The sequence below is a fragment of the Argiope bruennichi genome, chromosome X2 (assembly GCF_947563725.1).
Source record: "Argiope bruennichi chromosome X2, qqArgBrue1.1, whole genome shotgun sequence".
In the NCBI taxonomy this organism is placed as follows: Eukaryota; Metazoa; Arthropoda; class Arachnida; order Araneae; family Araneidae; genus Argiope; species Argiope bruennichi.
In genome coordinates, this window is record NC_079163.1 from 100,129,283 (window position 1) to 100,153,930 (window position 24,648).

Genomic DNA, 24,648 nt, shown 5'->3' on the forward strand with positions numbered 1-24,648 from the left:
TCATTGAAATTTTAGTGAAGATAGTCGTAATGCATTGATTTAATTGTAATGTAGAAATTAGCGGTAACATTAATGTTTAATAAATATTCTTTTTTGATTTGAAAAAACATATTGCTTAAATTTCAATGGCTGTCATTTTAATATAAATATTTTAAAGCGATTCAGAAAAAAGATCTTCCAAAATTCAACTATGGTGGAAGCTTAGACAATCATAGGTTCAGTATTTTCATTAGAAGCAATGATCCGACAGTAATATTTCACTTGATTGCATTCTTTAGTATTTCATGGATTAGCATTGGAAATACTGTTATCGAACAAATTCTAAAAACTGAAATAAAAATTATGAATGCGGGATATAGTTCAAATTTCTACAAAATTCCGATTTAGTTACTTCCCAATAGTTATCGAATGTTACATGACCATTCAAAAAAAGAATAAATAAAATTTAATCTTCAAATTTTCCTTTTTTTCTCTCTCTCTCTCTCTCTTCAAGCAGAAAAGTTTTTTTTTTCAATAGTTGCTTGTTTCACGTATCATTTATTCATCATTTATTATCAAATTCTTAAAATTTGAATTACACTTTTTCAGTTTCAGTTTAATTTAAGGTATTTTATTAAAAGTTAATCTTAAAGACACCAATTTAGTAGATATTTAATTTTTTATGTTACTTCATTGAAATTTTTTTGAATATGCTAAATACTGCTATAACCGCAGATTTTTATATGATAAATAAATCATAAGATAAATAAAGACATTAGAAATTGTCTGTCCTATACATCATTCTTTGAAAAGAGAAGAGAAAAATTAGAAGTACTTTAAACAACTTTTGAATATATGCCTACTTTTATTTTTGCCAAAAATGGAGTTCATTTAATGCATGGACACTTTTTTTACTTTCTCGTATACGAAGTATAGAGAAAATATAACGACAAAAAATTAGAACTCAAGGTTTTGACGAATTTCTACTCATCAATCTTCACTGAATTCGAAAAACTCATTTTTGATATTATGTCTGTCCATCTGTCAGTTTGTGAACACAATAACTCAAAAATGCTTTGAGCTAGATGAATGAAATTTGATATATGGACTTAAAACCACACTTGTAAATTTCTTTCACACTTTGATCGAAATACGTTGAGATGAAGTCAGTCTGCCTGTCTGTCCATATACAAATGATAACTTCGAAACGTAAAACGGTAGATAGATAAAATTTGATACATAAGTTAAGTATCTAAAAGGTAGATACTTATGAAATTTTGAACAAAATCTGTCAAGAGGTTGATAATCTCGCCTATATGTAAGCATAATAACTCATTAATGCAATGACAAATAAATGAAATACAGTATAAGATTTTGTGACTCTCCCTGTAGTTCTGCGGAAAACTTTGATTACAATCGGTCGGAGAGAATATATAAAAAAATTTCGTATCATAAAGTCAGTAAAAATGCTGATTCGCGCCAAAGATCTAGATTTAATAACTATTGTTCGCCAATTCCATGCAAGATATTCTCGGCCTTACTTGAAGTCCACAATTTTATATAAGACATTTATTAGAGAGTAAGCGAGAAAGTTTCGGAGAGACTACTCCCACAGGTGTATCATCCTACAAGTTAGTAATGTTGATGACATTTTCATTATGTGGTTACTTTTACTGTTTTAATTTCTTTTTCTTTACTTACTTTCTGTTTTTGGCATATAAACCTTTATTCTTTTGGCTGCATTCAATCGAAATATAATTTTAACCTTCAGTCGGGCGCAATGCAAATCCTAACACGATCGGGCGCAATTCATCTAAGAGATTAATGTACTCAATTAATGCAATTTTTGAATGTATGTTAAAAAAACATATTAAACAGAACTTTTCACTTACATTTGAGTATATTTAATATGAGTATTTGAGTATATATGAGTACTCAATTAATGTGACTTCATCTCACAGATTAGTTGCGCCCAATGGAAGGTTAAAAAAGAACAAAAGTAACAAAATTAGAAAAAGCTTAGATGAAGAAATCAAAATCATATGATCGTATAATGTATTGAATATAGATTTTACTTTTCAAATAAATCAATAGTTTTCAGGAAAAACACCTAAGCTTTATAAATTTCATGGCGAATGCTAAATGGTTTAATCTAAATGGTTTATTTTTCATAATACTGTTCATTTAGATTATTTAAAATATAAAAGCAATAATAAAATATTTCAACACAATTCTTGGTTAATGGGTTTGGTTAAAAAATTAAAAACGTCATGAATGTTTTGAAATGGAATGCAATGGGTTCCTATTGACTGCTTTTTCTGCTAACAGAGTATTTTGCAGTTATTTTGCTTATAAAATACTTTGAAGTGTTCATTTTCGCTCATGGCGGCGTATTAAAATTTGTGGAAACATTGGGAAAAACATCCGCCCCCTCTAACCACTTTGGAACAAGTTCCTTTAAGTTGCTCAGGTAAACCAAGAGGTAAATGAATATTCCCTTAATGCCCCCTTGAAAGCCTTTTAAAACTTCATACCAAGAACCTTAATCTCACCGAACACTGAAATTGGTGTCTCAATTTTGCGAGGCAAAGCTGGATTGCGCGGGCAAATTACAGGGCATTAAAAAGGACTCAGGGTGCTCCATTATGGGCCTAGCTTTAGCCAAGGCCAAGCTAGAAATCCTACCTTCCAACATAAAAGTCATTCTTTGTCTCCTTTTGTGATGTTTTCGGGATCTGCGGGATTTAGCTTTGAGGGGACATTCATGCAATCTTTGTATTAAAAGGGCTCTTTCTTGAAATCATTGAGGTGGGGTGTTTTTCTCCCCTCATTCGAGTTAATCGTGAAATTTTCCTCAAATAAAAGAGTTCAACTCAAAATGATTTCATTTGAATCATCTTAAAGCCGTAAGTGTGTTAACGAATCATTTTTTAACTTTGCTCCATTTACATTTTTCTTCAAAAAATCCAACATTTTGTTAACACCAAATGGAATGTTAAAAAAATATTTCATTTAAACTGTGCTTAAGAGTTTTCAGGGTGAAATTTCGTTATCTAAAAGCCTCATCCCTCAGTATTTCTATTTATAAAGGCATTTCAGTATATAGAAGCCAAATTAGTTAACTTAAACTATCAAAGTATTACAATCCTATTTCCAACATATTAAAAAAAACCTCTCATAATAATTTTTTTTTTATCGAAGCTAAAAAAATAACATCATAAAAGCTCATTATATGCGAAATATATATTTATACTTTACTTTTTATAGATACTTTCAAAAATATTTTAATCAAACTATCTTTGAATAAAAAAATATTATGAGCAACAGTATTTATTCTTCAAAATAAGTTCCAGATTTTTTCAAACAGAAGGTCTACACTCAGAATACACACAGAAATACCTGAAATGAGCACTATTCTTGTTGATTAGAGAGAAATTTCGCATTTAAAGTTGAGCTGAAATTTTTTCATCAATTTCTTTTCATTGCTGTTTTATTCATTTGTTTATTTCCAATTTATATCTTTACATATTTTTTTCTGTCCTGAATATGTTTTAAATTTAAAATGATTAGTTTATCATAAAGATAAACATTTTTTTAGAAAAAGGAGGGAAAACTTTTATTTTACATATAAAAAAGCTATGTTTAAACTAACACTAAATAGAAAAAATAATCACCGATTTCAGTTGCAAAAATGCATATTTTCGTCTTAAATGTAATTTTAAAAACTTAAATTTAGATATCAGTGTGAAATAACTTTTTGAAGCCTCTTTATTGTTAATGCATTCATAAAAATCGAATTATATGAGATATTGTGTATTAAAAATATATATTTTAACTATCGTATTCGTAATAAAAATAATATTATGCTCTACTGAATAGATAATTACTTAAAACTTTAACTGCCTCGTTTCATGGAGCGACAATTTTTAATCTCTTTTTTTCAATTAAGATTTATCTAATTTTTAATTACATGAATTTCTTTAAATAATGCTTCAAAAAGGCACTAAAAATAAATTGCTTGGTAATGAAACATGGTAGTATCGAAAATAAAATAGAGTAAGTAATAAAGTTAAAACCATAAATAAAGTCTCACAAAGACACCAATTAAATTATGAAAAGAATTCAGAAACAAAGAGGTTCCATGTGTTTTTTTTTATTATTTTGCCATAATTTTTAGATAACGTAAAAGGTTCTGGTAAAGTTTATTATAGATGACGGAATTCCAAGTCATTTATCCTTATTATAATTACTGAAGTAGTCAACTTTTTATGATTTCTGATTTTACAGTAAGCTTTAAATGCTCTGCGAATTCTCATCATAAATCTCTAGAATTGACAAGAGAATGATTGCGAAATGACTAATCAAAATTCAATTTGAGCTTAACATTTAAAAATAATTTCCCTTTCAGGATTTAGAAAATTAAACTGCAACAACAGGCGGTGATATCAAAAGAGAAACAAAAATAATGTTCTTAGTGAATAAATTGGTCACCAAAGGCAGTTAGTTTACTCTAATCATATTGAAAAGAATTGAGTATTATTTCTAAACACTGTATTCATTTAACGGCAATAATCAATAAATTCTTCTTTAATTTAATGAAACCCTTAACAACATTGATTCATTTTTAACTGATAATGTTTACTAGGATTTTTTAAGTATAATAATTAAATGTTAAGACATTACCCTGAGTGATAATAATAATAGGAAATATGTTAAGTTTTATTTCACGATTTGAAATCCCAATTTGTACATGGTTTTCTTTTCAAAACTTATGTTAGCGATTATTTAAAAGGAACAGCCCTTACTACGTATGTATTTACGATGAAAAAAAAATGTATCTGCCCAACCTCTGCGTTTCGAAGCAAGTGTATTAAAAAAATCAGAAGGATCTAGTATGGGAATTTAAAACCTTTTAAGTGTAACTCAACTTTTTCTATTTGCGAATCCTATTCTGGGAAGAAAATATTTCGCGTCATTTCATTTAGGTTTTTTTAAAATTAGTTTTAAACTTTAATAACGAAACTTTAACTCAAAACAATAAATAAGAGAATATTTCCGAAAATTATTAAGTCGAGACGAAATTTTGATGCTTAAGTTAACATTAATTTTCCCTTGTAACTTTTATAGAATGTGACTGAAGAAGGTTATATACAAATGTCCACGATCTCGACCTTTTTCTGAGCGACCCACAATTTAACTCTTTAATGATAATTATGCTGGTTTTGTACTATAAGATGATTATCATTTAAGGCATGAAAGACTATTTTCCTGTCTCCTGTTAAGAGATTAAGAAACCTTGATCTAAAGCAATATACCAAATTGGAATAAAAACTTTCTCACCTTTAAAATACCAAACTAACTTATACCCTATTTGTAAGTGAAAAAATTGCATTACATCAACCAAAAATAAACTTTTCGATATCTAAAAAGCTGGGTTAATGTTGCATACGCCCCTGTGATCAGGGCGAGGGGATGTTTTTATTTTGCAACTTTCCCCCTTCTTCTCCGCCGTTAAAAGCAAAGCGCTCGCTACTTGAAATGCCCGCGGTGGCAGTTTTCCTTCAGCCACACCAAGCTAAAGAATCATTGAAGTAAATCCTCCTTGAATGAGATATAATAAATATAGCGTCTGACTGCGGCATAGCCTGGAGCGGACACCACCAAACCTAATCCAGAGGAGGTTCCCTCCCTCCGTTTACTGAAAAGAAGAAAAATACCGCATTCATTAGCTTAACTTGATAAGAAACCGTCTTCATTAAATGCTCCCGTTCAGTAATTATTCCACAGTTGAAACATGGCAAATAAGATTCGGTCTTGATACCTTTTCCTGTGCTACGCGGTGGAGGGCTTTCCTCTTGCAGTTATGTAATCTTTTTCGCGATGTTTACAAAATCCTTTCTCTGCTTTAAAGAGCGATCTCCTGGAACGGTGAATGGAGGTGGGTTTCAAATTCTAGAAATTTAATTCGGTTCCGAGGATAACGGTAGAATTATTCATGTTGGTACTATCTGGGCTAATGAATATAATAGCTTGTAAATGAGCACATTTTTCGGGTGTGCGTTTTAATCAGTAATGATGCTGTTTTATAAGATTGAGCACTTTTTAGATGTAAATAATTTGTAAATTTTATCTAGAATTAAATTTTTTTCAATATGAGTTAGTTTATTCTTTTCATAAAAAAAAAAGAGTTTCTTCTATGTTACCGATTTAAAAGTATGATTTTTTTTTCAAAAATTCCAGACCCCAAAAGACTTGTGTTTGTCCCCTTTTACTAATATTTGGTTATTTTTGAATAAATATTTGCATTATTTCAAAGTTTACTTATTATGCATAATTTGGTGGCATCATTAAACCTCAGACTTGCTCCATGAAACTCTAAAACAAGCAAAAATCTGTACATGTCAAATGCATTATTTCAATAAACAGGCATAAAAATTCAACATTAATTAAAAATTCAATTTGTATGTTATCAGCTCAAACATTTTCATATCATTTCAAATAAACTTAAAAATTCCCAGATACTAATGCATAATTGAAACCTTTTAACTTTTATATTACTTTTGGTTTCAGAAATAAAATGCATTTATGAGTTAATCATCTAAATACTTCAGAAGAATTGAGCGCATTTAATAATCCTAATAAAAGCAAATTTTTTCGCCATTTCCAAGTAATAAATGCATGCACACGCACACACACCTATGGGGTTTCTGAAATGAATATCTTCACTTAGTAAACACTCTTACCTTGTTAACTTTGAAGTGTCGCTTTTAGCACGTATTTTTTATACAAACAGATTGATTTAATTTGAATTGAAGGTTTTTTAAGTAAATAAATTTAGAAAGTGAAATAAAAGGTGTATCCTTCCCTCATCATTAAATTGGTAAGATTCGGCTTCTACTTTGGAGGCTGGCTGTCATCCATGCTGTCTTCTTTGTTGCTGATATTGAGCACAGTACTTTGGAATTGAAAATTAATCAAGGTCTAGTGCGTTCAGGCATGAAGATTAAAAATCCTTTCCAGCGTTCTCTATCACATGACTAGGATACCGTTTGTTTTTAATCATGTTAAAGGGGGTACTTTTTTATTGCGAATAATATTGAAAGCTTTCTCTATCTTTGCCTTTTTTTATTCATTCCTCAAACGAAAGGAAAATGTGATTATTTTGAGAAAGAAGGATCTCTATAAAAAGTGGATTTAATTCACTTTCATCTGACTTGTAGAAATATATTATCTAATTGTTGTTGCGTATCATGGGTTGATTTCCACTAATGAAAATCCTTGAATAAAATTAAAACAAGCAAATAATCAGTATATACCCTTTAAAAAACTAATTTGATTGCTTGCACAGTAAAATTTGAAAGCCGGGATCGCTTTAAATTACGAATAGGTTAAGGGATATGTTAAAAACGTCAGAAAGCTTCTCGAATATAGTTCAGAAATCTTTACAGGAGATTGTTTTAGTGTAGTGAAATTTTGCGAAAATATCTTTAATATAAAAATTATCATGAAGAATTATCAATATAAATACTTTACTTGAATTGTTTTCATCAGTAATGGGAATGATGTAGTATTTTTAAAGAAAAATTTTTAATCATCAAATAATAAATAGAATTTGATTAAAACTAGCCGCCTTTAGTGACTAGCTTGTTTGCCGGTATTATTGCTTGTTTAATTTCAATTAAATCTCTTGTGCATATCTTGATATTCTTGATTCTTCCAACAAATTATATTTAAGTATCAAGCTAAGATAGACATTAAAGTCGTGTTCTTTTGATATCCTTTCGTCAGTTCAGAGTTCAGTTTATTTCTCCAACCTTCTTAATAGAGACTAATCCCCTGATATAATACTAATAAAAATGCAGCTACCTGGGTAATCTATCTTCTAATTGTACTCTATCTGTCTTGGTACTATCACTTTCCTAATCCTCATGTAAACTGAGTAGACAACAAATAAAATTTTTCTTTCCTTAACTTTCACTAATCGAAGAAAGTCACGTGATTAAATATTTGATAAAATAATAAATCTGATTTGAATTTCAACAAAAACAATGAAAAGTATCATTAGAAATTATGTAGCTAAAGTATTTTTCCAGATGTTGAAATTTAGAAAAATCGCAAAGCAACTAAATCGGCATTATATATATATATATATATATATATATATATATATATATATATATATATATATATATATATATATATATATATATATAAATGTTGTAAACAGGATTTCGAGCAAAAGTACTTTAGGAAATTATAGTGTAAAACTTTTAAAATCTGGCTTAATTTTTAATTAAAAGCTTAATAATAACTCCTAAGCTGATATGCCTAATTATAATTAAAAGTTTATAAAATAACTCCTAATTTGATATACCTACCTTCCAAAGTACATATTTGCCAAATTTAATAGGTCTAACGGTTTGTCTTACAGATCGCTAACAGACATAGGCATATATTTGCTTTTATTATTAGTAGATGTTTCACATGATAAGCAGTTGGCTTATATTTCAGGTATTATATTTGAAATTAATTATAATAATGAATTATTATCCTGATGTAAAGGATAACTTCTTTTCTATATATAAATACAAACATCATATAAAATAAATACTCCTGTAAGAGAATATGGTAAAGTAGTTATTTAAACAACTTACTAATAACCATACGTAACTGAGAATTGTTTATCGACTACAGCTTTCCATTAAAAATATTAATGCTTATTGATTTAGATAAATAAACGGTAAGCAAATTTTAATACACTATGAAATGAACATTTAAGTAGACTAGTTATTCAACTGATTGTCAATATCTTGGAGAGAAAGTGAACAATCATTTAAGAGCGCAAGTGGACAATGCGAGCTAAAGATTTGTCGCCGGTACAGTTGATTAGCGTATCGAGCAAATCTCTGTAGAATTGGATTCATGCAGCCTTTATTCAACAGCAACGATTTCGTCTGTCGTACAATTAATAACAACCGCCAGAACACGAACCAGTCCCATAAGGATTGTCCACGCAAAGGGGTAATGACAGCCCTTTCGCAAGTAGTCTCCAGCTTTCCATTTGGGCAGCGAGAATTGCAGATTATGTCCTTTCTCCTGGCTAGCTTAGCTGGTAATAAGCCCTCTTGACGCTTGCCCCAGTAATGAGCTCCAAGCACCGCGCTCTAGATCGCACTGGGAATATTGAGCTGGTCTCTGACGCCAACTTATTGTTCGCGATCGAGGGCTAAGCCCAATTTCCAGCGTTAAATGCATCGGTTTCGTATGCTAAACGTCCGCTCGCACTGGCCACTTCAATCGTTTTGCCGCCTCTTTGAACCGGCCACTCTCTTTATACATAGAGCAATAATGATTACAACGCCTAATTGTCCGCTTTTATCTTCACCAAGATTTATCTTCGATAGCTTGTTAGATTAAATAGAGCTTAACTAACGAACAATTGCTATCGACAAATAATAGTTAAATTTAAATACTTTTTATGAAAAGTTTAGCCTATTTATACATAAAATGGAAATATGTAATAGATATCTTCTATTTTTATCTTATCATTTGGGCTCCTATGTTATTTTATTAAATAATATTTAGCTAATCGAATAATAAAAATAAATAAGCACAATCGGAGAAAGAAATGTATCACCTTTCTAACAGTTAAAAACTTTTTTAAATAAGTAGATTTTTTTTTTCAAATATAGTTTTTATCCCAAAAATCCTTACATATTGATTTTCTTTATCGCAAGTGAAATAAGGAATAGAACAAATAAAATCTTTCAAGTTATTTTAGTTAATACTAGTTGTCGAACAAATATTTTTGCAAGCATTCATTTCGAATACACTTTGATTAGCATATGAATTTGATTAAACTGTTTCCTAAAAATAGTATTCTTTAATTGAGAGATTGAACTAATATACCAAAAGTTCAAAATAATTTCATGAAGAGTGCATTAACCAATTAATTAAATAGAAAAAGAATTCATTTTTGGAATCCATTTATTATAAAGCAAAGAATTTTATTAATTAATCATAACAGAATATTTATGAAACATCTATTACATTTCGTGCAAGAACAATTTATCTCTAATTTTATCAAAAGTTGTAATGAAATAAAGGGTTATTAATTTAATTCACATGTGTTATATTGCATACAAGCGAGTGGAATGACATTTTGCATTGCATATGCCTGCGCGTAATTTTTTGCTCTACTAAATTAACCATGTCTCTTATTTTTTTTACAGGAGATTGAAGGACAGAAAACAAATAATGGTATTCACTACAGACTTCAGCTCCTGTATGCTAATGGTAAGTATACTAATCTGTTACAATTTTCTTTCAATTGAGTAAGTAGTGAATTCGAAATACCTTGCATAATTTTCTGTATATCTGCACGCTTTTAAGTACCATCTTTAATACCTTTATAGCAATATAGAATTTTTTAACACAAATTAGAGGTTAACAGGCTTTTATTTTTTGAAATTTAACTTTTACAACTACATAACTTATAAAGAATTTTAAGTTCTAATTTTGGCCAAATGCTTGTGAGTTATAATTGTAATAAATTTTCCTTTTCTTTCATGAATTTATGGCTTAAATCTGCTTATTACAAATACTTTTATCTTTTTTAAAATTTGATGAACGGCGATTTATCAGGAAAAAATAAGACGAATTAAACCCTGCTGGGAATAAGACTGCATTTCAAATATTTATTACATTAAAAGAGTAGCTTCTTTCTGACGCCTGTTTCATTCACAAGTGTTTTAAAAAGAGTTCGAATGTGAACTTACTCTCTGCTTTATAAATTAACTACTCATAAAATACTTACGCAGTAAAAAGCAGCATTTAATATTAATATTTAAATTACATCCTGCAAAAATGAATCCTTCTGTGGAGACCCGTAGCAGTGTTTCATCCGCTTATTTGACACACTCTTTCCTTATTCAGAGATATCTCTCTTTCACTTATTATGCATTATGAATTCATTTTTCATTCAGAATAAGGGGGGAGGCTCCTATTAAAGATAAGGTAGTTTCTCGAACGTTTGAGAAGAAAATTTTTGAAAGTTTTCAATAATTCAAGATATTTCTCTGCTACTACTTCTTATCCAATTGTGAAACATTCACGATGTCGAGCCGCGGAATATTAAAGAGTCTCGACTATTACCCATACGGTGCTATCGAATGATGTATCTACGGTAGGCCATTTTCACGGTGGAAATTGAGGAGCAATGATAGCATTGCGTGAACAAAACGTTTTGCTTTTGGAGCTATTACGTGGAGCCGGGACACACCCTTTTCCAAAGCTGCATCAGATAGAAAGAAGGCTTGGCTAGCCTGTTACTTTTGTAATCTAGAGTACAGGTAGAAAAATCGAGAAATGTCAGTGGTTCGCTCAGGAAACGCTGCTTTCATTTGTTTGAGCTCTTTGGGTGTACAAAAGTTGACGAATTAAAAATTAACGATTTATTTTTTATTTTATTTGTAATAGTATTTTTTCCAGTACCTGTTACTGAAAAATCCGTTTTCATAATTTCGTTTTGATGAGATTTTTAAACTCAATGCAAATAAATATGCAGTGAATTTCAAATCTATAGCATCATAATTTAATTATTTCTACTCTCAGATCTACTAATTGAATTCAACGAATTTTTGAGTTATTTCAGAATTTTCGAGAAAAAAAATTATATCTTAATAAACAATGCATTTTTTGATATAATCAATTAATTAAAAATTTATGGCTTTTCAAAAAGTTTAACACTAAAGTTATTTTCTTTTTGTTAGGGGTTTCTTTTGTTGTGTGCAATCCGATCGTCATTAGCTTGAAATTAATGTTAAATATTTTAGTTCTGTAGTTGCTTTGTTTAAAAAATTTTAACTGCCCTATAATTTACCCTGAATTATCGATAAAATGAGTAAAACGTTATGTCGACTTTTGAATAGTAAGAATCAAAAGTACTGTTTTTGAAAACATTTACGCAGAAGCGATTCCGTTCGCAAAATAATTAATAAATCATTGCCAAAAGATTGCTTTTAATTAAAAATCTTCAGAGGAAGTTGGTAGGATTCATTTCATTAAAAAATAATGTATAAAATGCATGCCAAAGAAAAACGGAACAACCAACCTTATTTACCATTCTTTTACACAAAGCCCAGTATGTAATTTAAAAAATAATTTGTAAACCCATACGCATATTTTTCTTTCAAAAACTTTTTTTATACATATGTAAGAAAATTAACAAGCAATCCGTTTATGAAACATAATATTAGATAAATCTTTTTAAAAAAATCAAGTAAGTTTTCTAAAAAAGAAGAAACGAAATTTTTTTAAGAAACAATAACTCTAATTATTTTGTTCCTCTACGATTTAGCAGAATTATATTTTTAAAAAAATCCCGGCCTCCAAAGAAAAGAATTTAAAATTATCGATTCTATTTATAAAAGATAGCAATTCTTGTTTAAGGGTAGATTTGGATTGTTGATGGAATTTTTAATGTACATTTCCATCTTAATATCTAAACTAAATACATGATTTTCTGAACTTCAACTTCATTTCTGGCAAAAGGCGTCAATACATTGTGTCATATCTGCCGAGGATTGACATGTAACATAATGTTTTCATGAGGCCATTAGAGAAAAGGAAGTTTTTATTCTATAACGATTAAAAGAAGATTGATAAATTACTTATCAGAAAGTGCGTGTCATATACAAGAAAAGAAAGAAAGCATGGACAAATGAAAGTTTCTTTTTTGAGGGGAAAGGCAGAAAAGTCAATTTATAAAGAAGGATCACTTGAAAATTCTATTAAGTTACCCATTTGAGAATTTTATCATTATCTAAGAAACGTTGATGTGCTTTAGGAGTTATTGCAATATGTTTTGAATCCGACGTAATTTCGTGTTTTAATTTATTATTCGTGCTTTTGTTTATTAGTTTCTTTTTGACTAAATTAAGAAATTAATTGATATAAAATTGTGTTAGGATTTGATTTCTAATGTAAAGTTACTGACAAAATCCTCACTGATTAAAACGGCGCATAATTTTTGATTTCTAAATTAAAGTCATTGACAAAAAATTTTATCAACTGTAACGGAGATTTATTTGAAGTTTTATGGTCCGATTTTTATATTACAAAACAAATTTTTATATACAACTTTTGTTCGAATTACATTAAAAAAGTTTTATATATGTGAAAATATTTCTAATTTTTCAATATAGTTATGAATTTACAATTATGAATACAGTTTACAATAATGGAAACGTGAGTCACAAAATAATTTTTTGGAAACGTAGACAGCATTTCATATATATATATGTATATATATATATATATATATATATATTATGCCATAAAATTAAATAATAAATTAAATTGTATTCTGAAATAATCTGAAAGGAATTTGACTCAATCTAAATGTATGATTTTCATTTTCCTAAAAATTCATTTATTAAAGTTGCCAAATCAACTGTATCACTAAAATTTAGAATTATCAGAATTTTCTTTTAGAACCCCCAAATTAAAGATTTCTTGACTTATCATTTTATTACGTTTTCATTATTAAGTAGCTTCCTTGTATTCTTGTTATTGGAAAGAATTTCCCGAGATTTTCTATGTAAAAACAAAAAGACAATATTGACACTCGAGAATCGTAAGGCCCTCTTAATTTTTTTTCCAAATATCGAAGAAAAGTATATTTGATTACATAAATTTGCTAATCATAATAGTATAATAATTAATATATAGATTATTAAAATTATCTCAATCAATCTACGAAAGTTCCATATTTTATAACTTTTTTATTGATCGTTGTAGTCATTTTTTTTAAAACTATCCTAAGAAGTAAAAATATTATACTAATGTAAGGGACATTTTGAACACATCTATCTAATGTACCTTTATTTAAAAGACAAAAATAAAAATTCAAAAAAGTTTATTGTAGATGAATTTTTTTGTGTAAAAATTATTAACCGATAAATTTATTGAAATATTAAATCATTAGCATTGTCCAGTTTCTCTAATAATTTTTATTATCAACTTTTTAAGGTCAATAAACTTAAAGAGGGTCTACCACTTTTACTTGATTATCAGTTGAAAGAGAATAAATAAAAATAAAAATATAACAGTAAACCGATAAATCTACAAAGCCTTAATTTCAAATGGTTGAGTTGATATTTCACTAATAAATTGATTCCAATATTATAATTACTTCATGTTTTGATTTTTTGAATGAAGTGGTAATATTTATGTATTATCCCTTGGATCGAAACAATGTTTCTTCTTCTTATTACATATAAATATTACCAGTCTTTATTTTACAATACAGATTACCCTGAATTTATAAGCATTCGTTTTAATTTCAATACTTCAAAATTACTTAAAAATGAAAACCATTCAGTGTAAGTGTAAACACTTCAAGTTAGCCAGAAAATATAACAATATGATGCAAAATACGATTTGTTTTGACCACAGTTACTGTGGACTCCCTTGGAGAAGACTGTGGCGAAGTGTTGTTGACGTCCGCAGCGTCCAGCAATCTGAGAAGGAAATAATCGGTAGTATAAATGCAAGTGCCATTGGATTTCGAAAGCCAGGGCTCCAGCTGCAAGAAAGGAATCCCTTCGAAGCTGTGAAGGGCCTCCAATATGGCCTTTATCATTAATCTCCTACTGCTTGTAATATGTTCGCCAGGGAGCGTAATGGGTTCCGACGAAGGGTGCCGAAAGGTTGTAAACGGGTCCTTTATGACACCCTTCTTGTTGGAGGGTCAACTCGTCTGCTGGTGGGATTAAATGAATGGCCATTCACTGCCGGACGATGTCCATGCACCTTGGCTCGACCACCAGACACTTACGGGGACGCGATGAGTTGCTTTTCCTGTAGGATTCCAGAAAAGTTTTTTTATACCAAAGTTGTAGAAAATGTGTTGAATAGAATGTGAAATATTATTAATACTGTCTCTACGGATTAAAAGAAAATTGAATTTCGAGGTAAAGTTTCAGCTTAAATGTCTGCACATTAACTGGTGGAGCCAAAAAGTTTTCATGATTGCTATTTAAATTTTCTCTACAGATGAATTTAACGCAATGTGTGAAAACGATAATTTTTTATTTGAAATTTCACGAAAATAAATTTATTATTGCTTTGTTCGATAAATTCGCCATATGGGGCCTGTAATCTGGTAATCAAATCATTTGTTACAGTAAAAAACCAATACTTGTACCACTTCCTGTTGCTATTGCAAATACATGAAAGATACATGGAGAAGCCGTTATTATGCTTTTTGCTATTTAATCGCATTAATACAATCAAACATATAAATATATAAAGATAGGATAGGTAACAAACTTCTTGTAAAGCAGCCGGAAGAAGGTTTTCATTAAATCTGATTTTTATTGGTTCCTTCGTGATTAAGCAAGATGATCAATTATTAACCACTTTTAAAACATTTCTTGGTTAAATCTATATCTCGAAAGCAAAGCTCGCATCACAACAAGACAGAAATCGGGGAAAAAAAGTGGAAACGCATTTAGAACTTATATAGCTTGAAACGGGAATTTTACCAAAATTTCGCTAATCAAACATTTATATTTGCCACGGGATTTTCACATGATTCCATTGTTGGAAAGTTATTACGCAACCCAAAAAAATGTGAGAAACTGAAAAACTAATGCAATTCAGGTGTTAGTGCAAAGCTTAAATTTAAATAATCAGGGAAAAAGTAATTTTAAGAACAGGGATAAATTGTATTTATTACACGTACGTAACAGTAGGACGATGAAAGCAAAAGAATCCTCAGCCCGCCAACAAAATGAATAATATCTTTGACTTATTTAATAAAAATTTAAACTCCCAAATAATTTTATTTATGATCAAAAGCAACTATGTATTAACTTTTTATGTCAAGGATAGTTTTTTCAGTTTTGAATAAGTTACCATAGTATTTTATTAAACGTAATTACCTTTTGTCAGTGAGTATATTTAAGCAATCATGAAAACAATTTTTATTTCAACTCTTTAGCAAAATGTAACATTATTTGTACTAAGCAATATCGGATTAAATGAAGAGGTTTAAAAAACAAAACGTTTTAAGTTTAAAACTGATAAAAACAATAACAAAAGTGGAGCGTCACTTAAAAAGCTGATATATTTAGTTTATATTCAGATGAAACTTTTCACATATTTACCTTTTCAAATTAAGTTTTTTTACTCTATATTTAAACGCATCATCATCGTAACTTTTTCAATGCATCAGATTTTTAACCAATTTTTTTTCCTCTTGAAACTTGAAACAGTTTTACTAAGCAGTAAAAATTCACAAAATCATTATTTTAATTCACCATTGATGAGGGTATTTAAATATATATAGATATATACATAAATAACCTTAATTTTTTTTCTTCTTCCGTTTTAACCCAGCCTTTTCCAGAGAGAAAAATAATAATTGCAAAGAAACGTAAAAGGTTTGCGTGAAAAAGAAACGAAAAGCGCTTAAATCATGCTTGAAATTTAAAAAACAAACAACTCGTGGTTTTGGCAAAAATGTGAAGCGAGCCACTTGCAATTCTCCCGTGCATATTTTCATAGTCAAACAGCTAGAGGCTATGAGCTCGAAATGATTGTCTCAAGCAACAAAAGGAGGCTGTTTACTTTCGTCTCTAGGCTCGCATCCTAATTAAGCGAATATTTAAAGCGTTTCTCGCAGATCTTCTTTTTAAGTGAAAAGAACAAACATCTTCGTTAAATAATGCTGTATCACCGGCGAAGTGAGCTGTCTTCTTTTATTTTAATCTCGGATAATCTTCAGCATTTTTTCCCCCTCTTTTCTTCTAGACCAGCCATTTAGTATTATTGGTGGAATAGATACTTTTTGTTTTGTTTTTTCAATTTTATTTATTTGTTTTATGCTTTTTTGTTTTTCAAATTCCGAAGATTTATTCCAGAATCAAGTAAATCTTTTTGACGATTAGAAAAAAAAATTATTCTCCCCCTTTTCCTTTTTTTAATATATGTATACATATATGAATATATCCATAAGAATACAATTCCAGCCTTAAGTTTCTCCTTTAAATATGGTTGATGCAGATCGTGTTTATAGAGTGAAATAGATTAGTTTTCTTAAGATCTTTTTATTGGACATTTATTAAATTCGTAATTATTTTTTAAATCTGAATTTACTGTCTTCTTTTTAGAAAAGATAAATTTAAAATGGCAAGAGTTTTTAGTTTTTTTTTTTTAAAGTAGGGAGCTCCATTAAATGAAATGTGATTTAAAAAGTATTCGTACCTCAGATTTTTGATCTTTCTCGTCATTATTTCGCATAATGACGAAGTGGTTCTAGTTTATAAAAACTCAATTTTACAATCTATATATTTTGTTTAGCTTATTTATGAGCCTAAAGATAATTGTGTGACTTAACATTGATCTCGGAAAAAGATTCAGATTTATTCACCGTTAATGGCATCAGCGCAAAATCAAAAATTCTTAATTATGTTTTTGATATGAGAGTCAGGTTTTTATTTATTTTTAAACATAAGCAAAAATGACTGATGTGAAAATTTATTACTCGTTTCATTAATAAGGAAGAAAGAATAAAAGACGGGGGGGGGGGGGGAAAGACGAGGAAATCTAGTTAAAATCATTGACTACCAGTATCGTTTTTGACTAAGAAATCTAAATCTTATAATTACATTTTTATCTTTGCACTTCTTAAGAATAATTTTATTGAAATGCTTCCAAAGAGCATTATGAAATTATCTAAATTGTATCTTACTTTCTTGATAAATTGAAGCACAAATGATGTAAAACTAAGAAGTCTTGTTGTTTGGTTTAATTAAGTTAAATCAACTTCCCGTTTTGAAATAATAACACGATGGCTATTTGGGGATAATTCTCTTCGCTTCAACCCAAAACTAGGAGTTATTCTTGTTATCCTGGTTCCACACATTTGATTACTAACCATACCTTATGATATGAGCATTAAAGTAATAGTAAGAGATTTTAAACTATAAGCCCCAAAGACTACGGTACCAATTAAGGTCACAAGCATGAATTTCGGAATTCTAATGACTACGTCGCCAATCGAAGTCGCATACATGAATTTCAAAGTCTCCAAGACTCGGTCCCCAACTGAGATCGCAGACATGAATTTCGAAGTCTGTACATGATTTTTGAAATTCATGTACTTAGGTCGCATGCGTGAATTTTGGAGTCTCCAAGATCGGATCTAAAACTGAAGTAGTATACATGAATTTCGAAGTCTCAAAAATATTTCAGGACAGATCAGCTATTATTTGTCATACTAATAAAGAAAAGTAATTCAGAAAACCATCATCATTTGAATTAGTGCAGTGAAATTTTATAAATAACTGAATTCATGTACTGAGGTCGCATGCGTGAATTTTGGAGTCTCCAAGATCGGATCTCAAATTGAAGTAGTATACATGAATTTCGAAGTCTCAAAAATATTTCAGGACAGATCAGCTATTATTTGTCATACTAATAAAGAAAAGTAATTCAGAAAACCATCATTATTTGAATTAGTGCAGTGAAATTTTATAAATAACTGAATTTCAATACAAACGAATTTCTTTCCATATCATTAATTATGCTATAATTTTTTTCTTTATTTTCTGACTTGTATCTGATGTGAAGAAGTTTTGGACATCTGCCAAATTAATATTGACTTTAACAGGAGTTGAAGCAATTTCAGTAGGTCGTTTTGTTTCTCAGTTTATAATATTTCTTTCTTAACTGAGTTTCAAGTTTGTACTGGTATCTGATTTTCGAATTAATTTTCCATAAAATTTTTGTTTTGGTTTTTGAAAACGAATTCATAACAAAATCAGGATATAATGAGGAAATTAAAATGATTAAGGAATGGCATATAAATCCCAATTTGAATTTTATTTACATTTATTTAGCTTTCCAATACATACAATAAATACTTTATATTCATTGAGAGAATAACAAATAATTCAAAACTATTTAATTCCTCTCAGAGACATTTTAAAATGTTTATTGTCCCAGACATAATCTCTGTCCTCGAAATCACTTTCTAAAAGTTTTACCACAGTAAAAAGCTTAGATAAATAAACCACTAAACGTGTTGTCATTAAATATAACCAAATGTAATCTTTTCTGAAAAGAAAGAGGCTTTTTAAGTCAACTCATCTTCTTATGTGATTGTAAACACGTCTTGGGATAATTAACCTCCAGGAAATGTGTTTTTTCTGACTTTTTTCGTCGTTGTTTGATGAGAAATATGCAAAGTCAACTCATCGACCCTTTAGCTGAACAATAAAAAAAATCAATTAAAGCCAGTTTTAAAGCTTTTCTCATTATTCTTCCTACGCGGCTCTAAATTGATTATTCATGAGTTTTACGTGTTATGCAAATCTAGATCTTGTGGCACCGGCTCGTATATCTAATCATTTTGCTGGATATATGTGCGCTTAGAATAACAGAAAAGACCTCGGATATTACATTTTTTAGATTGAAAAAATATAAAAACAAAGTGATCTCGATAACTTTTTAAAGTCTGCGAAATTTTTAAATAGGTTTTTATCTAAAGGTAAAAGATTAAAGAAACTGTCTTACTTAATCGAAAGTATGTCAAAGCATATTTATTTCTGGAGGTAACTGTTTGCACTGTTATTTTTATAAGCTTTCAGTAAAATTATATATCTGTTGGTTGGTTTTCTTTATTTTTATTTGGATTTTCTCTAATTCATGCATTTTCTGTGTTTTTATATGTAGTAAATTTGATAAGCTTATCTACCAATTTCTTTACTTAATTACAGTTTGGTCAACAATCCTAAATATTTAAAAGAAACATGCAAAAATTCTATGCTCAATTCTGTTTTAAGATAATAGATTTTCAGTGTTAATTTCAGTTTATACGTTCTGATATAGTTTGCATAATATCTTAACTATTTAAACATAGTTGCTTTTTTTTCTCTTCATCTCTGATTAAACTAGAATAGAAATTAGCTGTAAAATGAGGTACTAGTGAATGAACTTATTTGAGATAGTTATTTATATGTTTTATTTGTAGTTTAGAATGGGATATTCGCATTAAGCATGTGATAAAAATTCTTAAAATTCTGCTGATTTTTTTTTATTTGCACAAAATTAAGAATATTTAAAAATTTACATTGGCTTATTTTGATAAATAAAACAGTTATTAAATAAACAATGGAAATAAAATGCATAATAGTCATAAAAAATTATGAATAGTAATAATAAAATGCAAGTCACCATAAAAAAAAGAAAAATTTAATAAGTACCTAAACTATCTGTCTATAAAAAAAATAAAGTTTTAGGTGAAATTATATTAATATTTTTAATATTATTATTACTATTTAATAGGAATGTATTTTTATTTTTTCTTCCTAATAATTTCCAACAATTTTCAGGATAACTCATTTTCGAACTGATTATTAAAGTATTTTCTCTGATTTGACATACATTTCCATTCGGTAGATTAAATTTTTTTGTTCCAATTAATTATCTTAAGAATAATACTGTTTTTTCAATATATTCGTCTTAATCGATTTATAGGTGTAACAAACAAATCTAAAACCAGCTTTTTACATTTGAAAATATTTTCTTTTTTACTTTTCTTAATCTGTTTATTAATAAACTTCCTTTGCCAGATTGATCTTTCTTTTTTTATTGGCGAGATTTTTTTTCTTTACAAATACAAAACAAAAGATTTTCTGCCAACAAATTCCCTTATTTTCAAACAAAATTAAAATACAGGATTAATAAGGGAGTTTTTTTTTCTTTTAGTGAGAACATAATAAACAAAGAGAAATAATTTTTTTTTCTTATTGAGTTTTCTTAACCAATTCTGCAAAAATTTTAATAACAGCAACAGAGTGTTATAATTGTTTTTTATTGGCGCAAAAGCTTATGCTAAAAAATCAAATTTGTTGATAAAGATTAGATTACTCAAAAGAAACTTATCCCAAAACCAATAGAGCTCTACTCTGCTTACAACATAATTATTTTTTTTTCAGGAAGAAGTTTTATACTACCTGACTTTTTTTTATGATTTATTTTTGGTGTCTTTCGAATTCAAATTTTTTTGTAGGGGATTGAAAAATAATTCTTCTGTTTCAACCGAAAGAAAGGGGAAAAAAACCGAAGTAGAGAGATCGCGTATAAAAAAAGATAAGATGTTCTTTCTCAATCGAAGGGAAAGTGAAGAACTAGCTTATGAATGCATGACACTCTTACCAACACCCTTATTAAGTATAATTAGCATCCAACATTCTTCTTTCAACGAGTGTTCTTCATTGCTCTTATTAGCATTTGGTTTCCCGACTATTTTAATCCTTCGGATTATACCAACAACTAAAAAGCTCTGCTTCCATAAAAAGAGGGCATGCAAAAATAGAACAAAAATCAAAAATTAAAGATTAATTACAACAACCGTACTTAGAAAGAGCAAGTTCTTAATGCGAATGAAACAAAAAAAAAAAATATTTCCATAAACTGGGGGGCGAGGGGCATTTCACTGAAAGGGGAAAGAGGTGTCAGATAAGTTAATTAAAAAAGTCCAAAGATTGCTGCTACTTTTGGTGTTCTCTTAAGAATTTTTCTTGCATTGTTGCAATATTTATGTGGTAATTAGCCAACATTTGTTTTCATCTGTCCCTCGGAAAAGCCAGCTTTGATGTTGAATATGCAAATTTCAACTTTCTCTGTGCGCGTTCTGGTAATTAAGCTTAGAAAGCATGAAACAAGAAAAAGCATTTCTAAAATGGAGCAAAGTAAAAATTACAAGTTACGCTGATGCAAAAATCTGCTGCATTTGCGGCCCAAAGTTGGTTACGGGGGTTTAATTTTTTCTGCTTAATTTTTTATTGTGATAAAAGCCTTACGGTAAGCCTTTTGTAAGAAATGCGCTAATTACAATCTCCCTTCCCCAGGCACTTAAGAGGGATTTATAATTACTAAAAGGGCTTTTTTATTACACAAACATATTATGAGCATTTTTATGTTCAGTCCATCTAAAAACTTTCAGTGAATAAAAACATTCTGCTGTTTTAAAAGACAACTTTCTCCAAACAGCTTGAAGATTTATTGAATCAAAATACTAATAAAATTCACAAACATCTTAATGATGATAGCAAAAATAACAAACTTTAATAGAATAATTTCTTTTAAATAAGTTTCATAAGAAATATAATAATATTGAGCAAATTTAAAAGTAAATATTTTTACTAAATTAAAACTTGATGTGTTTTATAACTATTTTTAGACAGTATTGGTTCTAAGATATGAAGTTCTAATTAATCATTTGAGTGCACTGAATCTAGAAAATCAATATGTTATTTAATTCACCTGGAAGCATGATTAAATATATAATGAAAACTGTTTAAAATAAGAGTTGAATAATAATATTTTAAAAATTACTTTCAAATAGATAATTGCAAAATTAAAAGTTATTTTCTTGTTTTTTATTGTTTTTCAATAAATAAGTTGATTCAAAAAAGTTCCGACAAATTTTTCATCAGGTAATTCAAAATAAATTAGTTTTACATAGGAAGATGAAGGCAGAAAAGTAATATATACGTTCTAGAGGGTATTATTTAAGAGCCCAGAATAAACTGAACAATTTATAGCCTTTTTGTTCCAGTCAAAGGCACTGCAAAAGTAATATGCAGACATCTTTGCTGTTTCCTGATAGGACAGATTTCTCTCTTTTCCAATAGTTACCTCATATACTAAATGTTTGTCTGTCATCCTAAGATAGATATAAAATTACATATCAATTTCAAAAAAGCTTTGAAGGAATAAAATGGCTAAAATCGTCCTTTTCCTTAGGACCAAACAATCTTATGACGTTTCCAAATGTATGTTCCTATATAATACTCGTCCCCCCTCCCCCTAACAGGCTTAACCAACGAAAAATTCGTATAGTTTCTTTTTCGAATCAACCAGGATAAATATAAAACATTTCAAATCGATTAAAATAATACATCCATACAAAAATGCCAAGTGAATACCGAATGCTAAAAATGTACTGACGTTTATATTGGTTGAAATCATTAAGTTGTGATAAATATAAAATAAAACAATATAAAATATAACTCAATATAGAACAGATTTATTCTTGGAACAGCATATTACTATAACAGCAGAATTAATATTTTTATTCTTAATCTATTAATTTCTTACTTTTAGACATAATTGATATATTAGTTTTAAACAACAAAAAAAACTCGACTACTTTATTTCCTAAATTATTATTTAATGAACATCAAAAGTCGAAAAAAATTCATGCTTTAAGGGAAGATAACTGCACCTAAGGGCAACACTCATACTTTATTTTTTTTCAATTAATGAAAATATTTTTGCGCAAATTAAAGAGCCCATTCTTTTCGCTATATTTTTAGGGCGAAAAGGTTGTTTGTTTAAAACATTAAATTTATAAACAAAATAATTTCGAAAAATAAATTACGAAATCAAGTGTTACATTAATAATTTTCCTATTCAAATGGAATTCTGTGAAATCTAAGAAATAAACTTTATTTACGATGAATAATACCATGATAGAACTTAATAAATATAAAAAACACTTTCCATGAATTCGTCGTTTTTTTAACTCACGAAAATGATTAAATATGCGTTATTCTGTTACTCTTTGAAAAGAATTTCCGCTGTCTAATTAATATCACACGTATTCCACTATCCTTTTTTTTCGCATTTTATTAAAATTTTAAATCGATTTTTTGTCTGTACAACTGCCCTTAGGTTTAGCAGTCTTCCCTGCAGTAAATTTAAAATCATAGTTCTAAGAAACTTTAAATTTTGATTCATTTTTGTATTGCATCTGTATATATTCAACATATTTGTTAACAAATGACGCATTTATTTTGGCTTTTTCTACAATTTATGTTTTATAGGAGTGCGGCAGGAGCAGGACCTATATGTACGGCTAATAGATCATGTGAAGAAAGAGGTAAGTTCTCTTTTTTTTTTTTATTCATCAATCAATACAATAACTGGATAGATTATATCAAGGAAAGAATTTGGAATCCGAGAATCATGGATATCATAGTATCTGCAATTATGCAGAATCTTCCATTTTTCCAAATATTTTTTATTTTCCAAATTCAGTTATATTATTGAATCCATTACAGCTTTTCAAAAAATGTGTTCTAAACCAACTCAATATATAGAATTTGTCTTTACTGAATGGAAAATTAAAATCATAAGACCTAAACTAAACAAATTATTTTGTTATCATAAAGCATATTATCCAAACTTTTCTCTTTGCTCAATAAATAAACAATTTCCTGACTCTTTCTATCGCTTTTGAGAAATTCACTCATACATTTGCTCCTATGAATAAAAACAACAGATTTAATCCTTTATAACCAATAATTCTAATAGAAATGATTTTTTGAACATTGATTCATGACAGATCATTTATAATCGCGAACGAAAGCTCGTTTATATGCTTCTGTGCAATTAAAACAATACCAAACTTTCTCTAATTCTCTTCGAATCCACTTGTTTCCCACAGAATTATTTACTTCTTTTCTATAAATAAATACATGCACACATCCTTACTATGTGAGACATGCTCACTCCATATGCCAGTAGAAACAAGTAGCTTAAAGGAAAGCTTCGGGTAGAAGCTGACGAATTCACTTTTGCTATCGCACT

At 28.8% G+C, this 24,648-nt stretch overlaps 1 protein-coding gene across 3 annotated transcripts in view; it reads left to right on the forward strand.

The window, feature by feature from the left end:
* Positions 1-24,648, forward strand: part of LOC129959955 (transcription factor collier-like) — a 210,137-nt gene that overhangs the window by 25,465 nt on the left and 160,024 nt on the right. For all 3 annotated transcript variants that reach the window (XM_056072877.1, XM_056072879.1, XM_056072878.1), the window contains exons 3-4: positions 10,212-10,275; positions 23,883-23,938. In XM_056072877.1, coding sequence (XP_055928852.1) covers positions 10,212-10,275; positions 23,883-23,938 — 120 coding nt within the window. The remainder of the gene's footprint in view (positions 1-10,211; positions 10,276-23,882; positions 23,939-24,648) is intronic.